The sequence below is a fragment of the Triticum aestivum genome, chromosome 2D, assembly GCF_018294505.1.
Source record: "Triticum aestivum cultivar Chinese Spring chromosome 2D, IWGSC CS RefSeq v2.1, whole genome shotgun sequence".
Classification (NCBI taxonomy): domain Eukaryota; kingdom Viridiplantae; phylum Streptophyta; class Magnoliopsida; order Poales; family Poaceae; genus Triticum; species Triticum aestivum.
In genome coordinates, this window is record NC_057799.1 from 131,270,035 (window position 1) to 131,282,771 (window position 12,737).

Consider the following 12,737-nt stretch of genomic DNA (forward strand, 5'->3'; position numbering starts at 1 on the left):
TCGAGGCGCGGCATGATCACCTTCGTCACCGGCATGACACCATGATCTCCATCATCATGATCTCCATCATCGTGCCTTCATGAAGTTGTCTCGTCAACTATTACTTCTACTACTATGGCTAACGGTTAGCAATAAAGTAAAGTAATTACATGGCATTTTTCATTGACACGCAGGTCATACAATAAATTAAGACAACTCCTATGGCTCCTGCCGGTTGTCATACTCATCGACATGCAAGTCGTGATTCCTGTTACAAGAACATGATCAATCTCATACATCACATATATATAATTCATCACATCCTTTTGGCCATATCACATCACATAGCATACCCTGCAAAAACAAGTTAGACATCCTCTAATTGTTGTTGCATGTTTTACATGGCTGCTATAGGTTTCTAGCAAGAACGTTTCTTACCTACGCAAAAGCCACAACGGTGATATGTCAATTGCTATTTACCTTTCATAAGGACCCTCTTCATCGAATCCGATCCGACTAAAGTGGGAGAGACAGACACCCGCTAGCCACCTTATGCATCAAGTGCATGTCAGTCGGTGGAACCTGTCTCACGTAAGTGTGCGTGTAAGGTCGGTCCGGGCCGCTTCATCCAACAATGCCGCCGAATCAAGATAAGACTAGTAACGGTAAGCAAATTGAACAAATCATCGCCCACAACTACTTTGTGTTCTACTCGTGCATAGAATCTACGCATAGACCTAGCTCATGATGCCACTGTTGGGGAACGTAGCAATAATTCAAAATTTTCCTACGTGTCACCAAGATCAATCTAGGAGATGCTAGCAACAAGAGAGAGGGAGTGCATCTTCATACCCTTGAAGATCGCTAAGTGGAAGCGTTACAAGAACGCGGTTGATGGAGTCGTACTCGCGGCGATTCAAATCGCGGAAGATCCGATCTAGCGCCGAATGGACGGCGCCTCCGCGTTCAACACACGTACAGCCCAGGGACGTCTCCTCCTTGATCCAGCAAGGGGAGAGGAGAAGTTGAGGGAGAACTCCAGCAGCACGACGGCGTGGTGGCAATGGAGCTCGTGGTTCTCCGGCAGAGCTTTGCTAAGCACTACGGAGGAGGAGGAGGAGGTGTATGAGGAGGGAGGGCTGCGCCAGGGAAGTGGTGCGGCTGCCCTCCCACCCCTCCACTATATATAGGGGCAAGGGGAGAGGGGGAGGCGCCCTAGGGTTTCCCCTAGGGGGCGGCGGCTAAGCAGATTGGATCTCCCTAGGGAAAATCCTAGGGAGACTTGCCCCCCAAGCCAAGCAGGTGGAGGCTTGCCTCCCAAACCAGGTGGAGGCGCCCCACCTCCCCAAGTAACATGGGAAAGGGTGTGGGGGGCGCACCACCCCTTAGTGGGCTGGTTTGCTCCTTCCCCTTTGGCCCATGAGGCCCTCCAACACTTGCCGGGGCTCCCGAAACACCTTTCGGTCATGCTGGCCATAGCCTGGTACCCCAGGAACACTTCCGGACTCCAATACCCTTCGTCCAATATATCGATCTTCACCGCCGGACCATTCCGGAACTCCTTGTGATGTCCGGGATCTCATCCGGGACTCCGAACAACCTTCGGTAACCACATACTATTTCCCATAACAACTCTAGCGTCACCGAACCTTAAGTGTGTAGACCCTACGGGTTCGGGAACCATGCAGACATGACCGAGACACCTCTCCGGCCAATAACCAATAGCGGGATCTGGATACCCATATTGGATCCCACATGTTCCACGATGATCTCATCGGATGAACCATGATGTCGAGGATTCAATCAATCCCGTATACAATTCCCTTTGTCTATCGGCATGTTGCTTGCCCGAGATTCGATCGTCGGTATCCCAATACCTCATTCAATCTTGTTACCGGCAAGTCTCTTTACTCGTTCCGTAATGCATGATCCCGTGGCTAACTCCTTAGTCCCATTGAGCTCATTATGATGATGCATTACCGAGTGGGCCCAGAGATACCTCTCCGTCATACGGAGTGACAAATCCCAGTCTCGATTCGTGCCAACCCAACAGACACTTTCGGAGATACCTGTAGTGCACCTTTATAGCCACCCGGTTACGTTGTGACGTTTGGTACACCCAAAGCATTCCTATGGTATCCGGGAGTTGCACAATCTCATGGTCTAAGGAAACGATACTTGACATTAGAAAAGCTCTTAGCAAACGAACTACACGATCTTGTGCTATGCTTAGGATTGGGTCTTGTCCATCACATCATTCTCCTAATGATGTGATCCCGTTATCAATGACATCCAATGTCCATGGTCAGGAAATCATAACCATCTATTGATCAACGAGCTAGTCAACTAGAGGCTTACTAGGGACATGTTGTGGTCTATGTATTCACACATGTATTACGGTTTCCAGTTAATACAATTATAGCATGAACAATAGACAATTATCATGAACAAGGAAATATAATAATAACCATTTTATTATTGCCTCTAGGGCATATTTCCAACATGATGTATGCGGTCCGACGAGTGTTGAGGCTCGCGGCGGGTATCATTATTTTCTGACCTTCATAGATGATTTTAGTAGATATAGGTATATCTACTTAATGAAACATAAGTCTGAAACATTTGAAAATTTCAAAGAATTTCAGAGTGAAGTAGAAAATCATCGTAACAAGAAAATAAAGTTTCTACGATCTGATCGTGGAAGTGAATATTTGAGTTATGAGTTTGGTCTTCATTTGAAACAATGTGGAATAGTTTCGCAACTCACGCCACCTCGAACACCACAGTGTAATGGTGTGTCCGAACATCGTGACCGTACTTTATTAGATATGGTGCGATCTATGATTTCTCTTACCAATTTACCACTATCATTTTGGGGTTATGCATTAGAGACAGCTGCATTCACGTTAAAATAGGGCACCATCTAATCCGTTGAGACGACACCATATGAACTGTGGTTTGGCAAGAAACCTAAGCTGTCGTTTCTTAAAGTTTGGGACTGTGATGCTTATGTGAAAAAGCTTCAACCTGATAAGCTCGACCCTAAATCAGAGAAGTGCGTCTTCATAGGATACCCAAAAGAAACTGTTGGGTACACCTTCTATCACAGATCCGAAGGCAAGATCTTTGTTGCTAAGAGTGGATCCTTTCTAGAGAAGGAGTTTCTCTCGAAAGAAGTGAGTGGGAGGAAAGTAGAACTTGATGAGGTAATTGTACCTTCTCTCGAATTGGAAAGTAGCTCATCACAGAAAACAGTTCCAGTGATGCCTACACCAATTAGTGAGGAAGTTAATGATGTTGATCATGAAACTTCAGATCAAGTTACTAACGAACCTCATAGGTCAACCAGACTATGGTCTGCACCAGAGTGGTACGGTAATCGTTTCTGGAAGTCATGTTACTAGACCATGACGAACCTACGAACTATGAGGAAGCGATGATGAGCCCAGATTCCGCGAAATGGCTTGAGGCCATGAAATCTGAGATGGGATCCATGTATGAGAACAAAGTATGGACTTTGGTTGACTTGCCCGATGATCGGCAAGCCATAGAGAATAAATGGATCTTCAAGAAGAAGACTGACGCTGACGGTAATGTTACTGTCTACAAAGCTAGACTTGTTGCGAAAGGTTTTCGACAAGTTCAAGGAGTTGACTACGATGAGACCTTCTCACCCGTAGCGATGCTTAAGTCTGTCCGGATCATGTTAGCAATTGCCACATTTTGTGTAATCTGACAAATGGATATCAAAACTACATTCCTTAATGGATTTATTAAAGAAGAGTTGTATATGATACAACCAGAAGGTTTTGTCAATCCTAAAGGTGCTAACAAAATGTGCAAGCTCCAGCGATCCATCTATGGACTGGTGCAAGCATCTCGGAGTTGGAATATACGCTTTGATAAGTTGATCAAAGCATATAGTTTTATACAGACTTGCGGTGAAGCCTGTATTTACAAGAAAGTGAGTGGGAGCACTACAACCTTTCTGATAAGTAAATGTGAATGACATATTTTTGATCGGAAATAATGTAGAATTTTCTGGAAAGCATAAAGGAGTGTTTGAAAGGAGTTTTTCAAAGAAAGACCTCGGTGAAGCTGCTTACAAATTGAGCATCAAGATCTATAGAGATAGATCAAGATGCTTGATAAGTTCTTTCAATGAGTACATACCTTGAAAATATTTTGAAGTAGTTCAAAATGGAACAGTCAAAGAAGGAGTTCTTGCCTGTGTTGCAAGGTGTGAAGTTGAGTAAAGACTCAAAACCCGACCACGACAGAAAATGGAAAGAGAATGAAAGTCATTCCCTATGCCTCAGTCATAGATTCTATGAAGTATGCTATGCTGTGTACCAGACCTATTGTGTACCTCACCATGAGTTTGGCAAGAGGGTACAATAGTGATCCAGGAGACGATCACTGGACAACGGTCAAAATTATCCTTAGTGTAATAAGGAAATGTTTCTCGGTTATGGAGGTGACAAAGAGTTCATCGTAAAGAGTTACGTCGAAGCTTTGACGCCGGTCTGGATGACTCTAAGTCTTGATCTAGATACATATTGAAAGTGGGAGCAATTAGCTAGAGTAGCTCCGTGCAGAGTATTGTAGACATAGAAATTTGCAAAATACATACGGATATGAATGTTGCAGACCCGTAGACTAAAATTTCTCTCACAGGCAAAAACATGATCATACCTTATTAGTCTTGGGTGTTAATCACATAGCAATGTGAACTAGATTATTGACTCTAGTAAACCTTTTGAGTGTTGGTCACATGGCGATGTGAACTATGGGTGTTAATCACATAAAGATGTGGACTATTGATGTTAAATCACATGGCAATGTGAACTAGATTATTGACTCTAGTGCAAGTGGGAGACTAAAGGAAATATGCCCTAGAGGCAATAATAAAGTTGTTATTTATATTTCCTTATATCATGATTAATGTTTATTATTCATGCTAGAATTGTATTAACCGGAAACTTAGTACATGTGTGAATACATAGACAAACATAGTGTCACTAGTATGCCTCTACTTGACTAGCTCGTTAATCAAAGATGGTTAAGTTTCCTAACCATAGACATGAGTTGTCATTTGATGAACGGGGTCACATCATTAGAGAATGATGTGGTTGACTTGACCCATCCGTTAGCTTAGCACTATGATCGTTTAGTTTATTGCTATTGCTTTCTTCATAACTTATACATGTTCCTATGACTATGAGATTATGCAACTCCCGAATACCGGAGGAACACTTAGTGTGATATCAAATGTCACAACGTAACTGGGTGATTATAAAGATGCTCTACAGGTGTCTCCGATGGTGTTTGTTGATTTGGCATAGATCGAGATTAGGATTTGTCACTCCGATTGTCGGAGAGGTATCTCTGGGCCCTCTCGGTAATGCACATCACTATAAGCCTTGCAAGAAATGTGACTAATGAGTTAGTTACGGGATGATGCATTACGAAACGAGTAAAGAGACTTGCTGGTAACAAGATTGAACTAGGTATTGAGATACCGACGATCGAATCTCGGGCAAGTAACATACCGATGACAAAGGGAACAACGTATGTTGTTATGCGGTTTGACCGATAAAGATCTTCGTAGAATATGTGGGAACCAATATGAACATCCAGGTTCCGCTATTGGTTATTGACCGGAGATGAGTCTCGGTCATGTCTGCATAGTTCTCAAACCCGTAGGGTCCGCATGCTTAACGTTCGATGACGATCGGTATTATGAGTTTATGTGTTTTGATGTACCGAAGGTTGTTCGGAGTCACGGATGTGATCACGAACATGACGAGGAGTCTCGAAATGGTCGAGACATAAAGATTGTTATTTGGACCATGTTATTTGGACACCGGAAGTGTTCCAGATGGTTTCGGGTAAAACCGGGGTGCCAGAGGGGTTATCGGAACCCCCCGAGGGAATTAATGGGCCGCCATGGGCCTTAGTGGAGAGAGAGGAATCCAGCCAGGGCAGGCCGCACCCCCTTGGATTCCGAATAGGACAAGGGAAGGGGGGTGGCGCCCCCCTTTTCCTTCTCCCTCTCTCCCTCTCCTTCCTTCACCCTCTCTTCCCTTGTTGGAAACCTACTACGAATAGGATTCCTAGTAGGAATCCTACTTGGGGCGCGCCCCATGAGGGCCGGCCGGCCTCCCCCTTGCTCCTTTATATACGGGGGCACGGGGCACCCTAGAACACACAAGTTGATTGTTTAGCCGTGTGCGGTGCCCCCCTCCACAGATTTCCACCTCGGTCATATCGTTGCAGTGCTTAGGCGAAGCCCTGCGTCGGTAACTTCATCATCACCGTCATCACGCCGTCGTGCTGACGAAGCTCTCCCCCGACACTCAGCTGGATCTAGAGTTCGTGGGACGTCACCGAGCTGAACGTGTGCAGATCGTGGAGGTGCCGTACTTTCGGTACTAGGATCGGTCGGATCGTGAAGACGTACGACTGCATCAACCGCGTTGTCATAATGCTTCCACTTTCGGTCTATGAGGGTACGTGGACAACACTCTCCCCTCTCGTTGCTATGCATCACCTAGATGGATCTTGCGCGTGCATAGGAATTTTTTTGAAATTACTGCGTTCCCCAACAACATCTCCAAGATCCTTGCTGTAGTTGCCAGCTCGAGGTCCACCGGCTTGAGAAAGACGATCACGTCATCCGCAAAGATCGACATGCGGTGCTCAAGTCCCACGCGCACCAGCGGGGTCAGTATGCCAGACTCTGAGGCCATCTTGAAGAGACGACACAATGGCTCCATAATAAGGATGAATAGCATCGGCGATAACGGTCCACCCTGGCGAGGTCCGCAACAGTTGTAGATCAGGGCCCCGGGCACCCCATTCACCATGATACGAGTAGTCGAAGTAGAGAGGAGCCCCACAATCCATGATAGCTACCGTTCGCCAAAACCCATGCACTGAAGAACTTTGAGAAGAAAGGGCCACTGTATCATATCGAAGGCTTTTGATATGTCTAATTTCACCATCACCGCCAGCTGCTTCAAGGCGTGAAGGCGCCGAGCCGTACATTGGGCAAGCATGAAGTTATCATGAAGGAATCGCCCCTTGACGAAGGCACTCTGATGCTAGCCCATTAAGTACGGTAAATATCCAGTAAGACGACACGCCAACACCTTGTCGAATATTTTTACCGCTCCATGCACCAAGCTTACCAAATGGTAATCCTTCAACTCCTCGGCGCCTTCCTTTTTGGGCAACAGAGCCACCAGTGCTTTATTAAGTGAGGCTAAACCTCGCATGTCCCTATGGTAAAAGGCTGAGAGGGCTTTCATGAAATCTTCCTTGATGATATTCTAGCAAGATGCATAGAATCTGGTCGTAAATCTGTCCGGCCCGGGCGCCTTGTCAAAAGGCATGGTTTTGGTCACTTTGATTACTTCTTCCTCCATGAATGGCTCCTCCAAGTGATGCAAATCCAAGAAGGGTAGACTTAGCTCTTCCAAATCAATCGCATGCTGGCGACCCGTCATGGAACCAAACAGGGCCCCATAGTAGGCGTCCACAACCTCAACAATACTTTCATGACCCGAAACGACGTCGTTATTATGCCGGAGCGACATGATCACATTCTTCCGTTGCCTATGCTTAGCATGGCGATGGAAGAAATCTGTATTGGCACCCCCCCTCCTTCAGGTGCAGCAGCCTTGAGCGTTGTCTTGCGATCGACCGCTGGATGGAGGAAAGTCCTAGAAGTTTCTTCTTTAGAAGCTTACGGAGCTCAAACTCCGCTCGACTCAGCTCCTTGGATTCCATGGCCACGTCAAGGCGTAGGATCAGCTCCAAAGAAATGGCGATCTACATGCGTATACTACCAATCCACTTGTCGCTCCATCTTTGTAGATGTTTTGCGGTGGCCCGCAGTTTATTGTTCAACACCATATAGGGATTGCCCTCCGATGGTATGGCGTGCCACGCCTCTTGCACCGTTTGCATGAAACCTGGGGCCTTGGGCCAGAAAGCTTCAAACTTGAAGCGCTTCCCGAATTGGAAGTCAGCATGCAAATCCACCAAAAGCGGACAGTGGTCCGAGACCGCCGAGCTCAACACCGTTAGGAAGCAAGAAGGGTATAGATCCTCCCAACAATTTGTCCCGAACACATGATCAATCCTTTCCAACGTGGCCCTGGACCGCTCATTAGACCACGTATAGCGTCTCCCGTTCAAATATATCTCCTTTAGCTCCAACCGATTAAGCTTGGATCGGAAACGGCTAATCATACGGCGGTTGACGGAATCGTTATTCTTATCCTCCGGGTTGACTAGGAGATTAAAGTCACCGGCCATCATCCACGGGCCAGCCAAAAGCTCCCGAACCTCCACCAATTCACGCATGAATTCTACCTTGGCTGCATCCTCCGAGGACGGCCCGTAAACCACCAAGCTGGTGCCCCCAAGGGCTGCACAAGGGCGGACAAAGTGTTCTCTGAGGAGGTATTATAAGCACGACTAGCCAATGGGGTTGTGCTCCCATATGGGTATTCCTCCGCATCAATAATCTCAATCCAACATCTGCAACCTCTTTGAATTCCCAAAACACGAGAATAGAAAATGTTGACAACTAGATGACATGACATGGAAATCAGGAGTCGAGCTCCACACCCCCTTTAGCCGCTGGCACTGCCGCGCAATTCCTTTGCCCTGCGCTCGCCGCCACAGTGGCAGAAGGTTAGGGCGACCCTGGACCTCAATATCTAGTCCAAGTCTCGTAGTTTTGAGTTCTTTGTCGTTGGTGTAATTGTGGCTGTGGGGGCGAAGCGAGATAATTCTTCCCGGATTTTCCCATGCGATGCCCTTTCTTGTTGTTATTAGCTTTTTCCATGACCACGGAGGGGATGTTGTTTGGCATGCTTTTGTTTTGTAGTTCCATCTTCGTATGATGAAGCCTAACACAAATATTACTCTATTGAAGAACTTGTGAGGTTTCTACCCCCCTCTTCCGTTTGGTCGGAGTTGTGATTATCTTCTAGCTCTCCTTGTTTTAGCTTCTTCTGGGTGACGGTCTTTCAAGTTTGCAACCACGACGCGTGCTGGTCTAAATCGTCAACTTCTTAACTGTCACTTCTGCAAGCTCCCCGGTTTCAACAAGGTTGAGATGGAGGCCCAAAGACCGCAATGAGCTTTGCTCACGGCGCCCCTTCGATGGATGCAGAAAGAAAATGGTGATTTTTGTAAGGACTTGACTGCAATTTCTCAAGCTTGTAAATGAGGTTTTTGTAAGGGCTGGTTTTTTTTAGTATGAAATCTTTGACCATTTTGGAAAAACCTTTTACTTTTCTACTTTTGAGTAAAGTGTACATGCCGTTTAAGCCTTTCTGACGCGTGCATGAATTATTTACAGCCACCAACATTTACCGGAGGTGCGTATATATAGATTACAATCATACAAACAGTAGGACATAGAAAAAGGATCGAAGTATACTCTGGACTGGACACCGCACGGGGAGTCGTGCCCTGAGAACCGGAAGCCCGAAACGTGTCAGGCAGACGCCCCTACGCGGCCTCGACACGTCACACATCCCCAAGTACCACCACTACCAACCGCGGTCCCAACCGAGCCGCGCCGAGCCGCGCGCCGCCCGATACCGGCTCGGCTTGTCGGGATCCAACACGTGTACCCGCTGTCCGACACGTGGCCGGCCTCCATGCGCTCGTAGTCCCATCCAACTAGCCCCCCCTGTTCCCGTCTCCAAACAATTTCGGTTTAATGGAGGGAGCAGTCTAACAACGAAGGAGATTAGAGCGACACGCACGCAGCGCAGGCCTCCTTCTCTTCTCCTCTCCTCTCCTCTCCATTCCCATCCACCTCCCCCCCTCTCCCCTCTCCCGCTCGAGGATCCCACGCGCGTCGGAGGGATCTGATTGCCGCCGATTGTGCTGGCTCTGCTTCCCCGGCGCTCGTCGATTGTTCGTCCGTAGGCGCTGTGATGTTCTTCCCTCTGGGTTTGGAGACCGAGAATTGCCCGGCGCGGGACGGATTCGCGGCAATGGCGAGGTGTTCCTGAGAATTTGGCCTTCTTGGAGCTTGGGGAAGGGAAGGATTGGCGTCCGCTTCGCGGCGGGGAATTGCTTGCTCTCTCTCTCGTTCTCTGTGCCGGGCATGGCGTCGAGGGACTTCTTGGGCAGGTTCGGCGGGGAGAAGGGCGCGTCGTCGGACAAGGCGGGGGGCGGCGCCGGCGAGCCGGACGAGGTGGTCGAGCTTAGCCTGGGCCTGTCCCTGGGCGGCTGCTTCGGCGCCAACTCCGGCCGGGACGCCAAGAAGCCGCGGCTGGTGCGCTCCTCCTCCCTCGCCGCCATGTGCTCGCTCCCGGGCACCAGCGACGACATCGCCGCCGCGACGCCCCCGCCGGCGCCGCTGATGCGCACCAGCTCGCTCCCCACCGAGACCGAGGAGGAGCGGTGGCGCCGGCGCGAGATGCAGAGCCTCAAGCGCCTCCAGGCCAAGCGCAAGCGCCTCGAGCGCCGCACCTCCATGAACTCCGGCAAGTCCGGCGGCAGCAGCAGCCGGGACGACGCCCAGGAGCCGCTCTACCCCAGCGCGTTCCAGCTCCGCCGCTCCGTCGTCGACCAGGGGAACGCTTCCTCAAGCATGCCGGAGCAAGGTATACACATGCTTTCACCAGCTTCCCTGCTACTCCAACTATTTGCTACAATCAGTTTGCAATTCCCACTGTTTTATTGCGCTTCCGTGCTTGAATTATTCATTCAGCTGCCTGTTAAGCTCTCGGCGATCCATGCAGGTCGGTGTCATGCCGAGCTTACCGTGGTTCTTTTGGTAGGAGATGCATGGGCAGAGGGGGGATCTAACATGTCGAGTGTTCTTTGCCATGGATCTTGCTTTGGTCTTGTGATTTACTGGGATCGATTCGTTAGAACGCTAGTTGAGCCGATGCTTCTTTTTCGCCAAATTGGCTGACAGCTGCCCGCCATGGAAATGGGGAATTCTTTTCTGCACAATCTGATGATACTTCTACGTACGCATGGGATTTGTTGTGTTCTTTTCGGGGCGTTTGTTTTGGGTGATGTCATTTCTGGGATTATTTCGAGCCGTGCTGTTGCTCCTAGGGTCTGAAGAGATGCCTTCTACGGCATGTTTCTAAGCAGTTTCTAAGCTTTTATTCACTACTACTCCCAAGTTAGTAGAAAGTTGAGTCATCTATTTTGGAACGGAGGGATTAATAGTTACGTAGCCTCAGGGTATGATTATTCAGACTAATCATTATCCGAGCAGCTACCAAATATATACGATTTGAATTGTCTACCTGAAAAACTGGAAAGCACTGACGATTAGTAAACGGAAAAGAACACATTGGGATATGCATCTTTATTGACATGTTGGAATATGAAAATGTGACATCTTCTCCTCTGCATTGGTGCAGGTAGCGGTGATGGCGCTGAGGCGAAGAGCACATCGAGCATGGAGATATCTTCTGATAATAATAACCAGAACAAATCCCTCCCGCCGCCGGCACCATCTACGGCCGGGAAGCTGCCGAACGGCATCGTCAAGGAGCAACCGCCGTTGCGGACCCTCAGGTCGCTGACGATGCGCACGACGAGCACCGGCGACCTGCGGAAGAGCATGATGGAGGACATGCCGATGGTCTCCTCCAAGGTGGACGGCCCCAACGGCAAGAAGATCGACGGCTTCCTCTACAAGTACAGGAAAGGGGAGGAGGTGAGGATAGTGTGCGTCTGCCACGGCAACTTCCTCACGCCGGCGGAGTTCGTGAAGCACGCCGGCGGCGGCGACGTCACGAATCCGCTCAGGCACATCGTCGTCAACCCCTCGCCGTCGGTCTTCTTGTAATGCCGGAATGTACGTAGGGGGAGAGATGCTCTTTTCCTCTCTTTCCTTTTTTACTCTGAATTTTTAGCTATCATTACAGTGTATTATGTTTAGCGCCCTGCCTTTCCATTGAGTGGAGAGGAGTGCAGGGCTTGCCTGAGGTGTTTACTGTAAGTTAAGGGAGTGAACTAATTTGAGAGAATTATCAGCTTCACAGTGTCCACAATGGATATGCTGCTTCAGTCGATGCGCGTGGCCTCGCGGTAACTGTAAATGTGCAAGGTTTAGGAGAGAAGTCGATTTTGCCATGTTCAGTTACCCCTTACTCTGAACGCGTATCAACTCCAACACCATCCGTTTTCACATATTCGGAAGCTATTGCGCTTTGGAGATCTCGGCCAAGTTGGTGTAACTGGTTGGTAACGAAGAGTTTTCATGAATATGTTGTGGTTTGCAAGGAACAAAAATGTACAGTACTGTAGAAATCTCCAATGTTTCTCTATTCAATGACTTCTTTTCAAGAGCTTGGACCTAGATCCACCCCCAGTTCCTCTCTTTCCCCTCTTCTTTTAGACCATGATGATGGCCATGAGGAGGCACCGATGAGAATTGTGGTGATCCATATGTCCGTTCCTTCCTACTTGAACCATTGCATGGCTTGGATCCGGTCGCCTATGCTCCCTTCCCCCCTTTGATTTTTTTTTTCAAAAGGACCCCCTGCCGAACGCTATTGACAAAAAGGACTAGCCGCGGATAAAATTGTCAAAAAGGACCCCCTCACTAGTGGCGCCAGGCGCGGCAGGCGACACGTGGCACCTGCCGCCACGTCAGGAGGCGGCGGGCCCTGCCGCCACGGCAGGAGGCGGCCGGCAAGGGTATAACGGGTTTTCCCACAGTGCATGGTTGGGACGGAACGGGCGAGGACAGGTGG

General features: G+C 48.7%; 1 protein-coding gene across 1 annotated transcript; it reads left to right on the forward strand.

The window, feature by feature from the left end:
- The first annotated feature begins 9,702 nt into the window (after positions 1–9,702).
- Positions 9,703–12,331, forward strand: LOC123052163 (ninja-family protein 3). The gene is made up of 2 exons (NM_001426749.1): positions 9,703–10,619; positions 11,397–12,331. The coding sequence occupies exons 1-2, from the start codon at positions 10,118–10,120 to the stop codon at positions 11,825–11,827; spliced, it is 933 nt and encodes a 310-aa protein (NP_001413678.1). The 5' UTR covers positions 9,703–10,117; the 3' UTR covers positions 11,828–12,331.
- Positions 12,332–12,737: the final 406 nt, after the last annotated feature.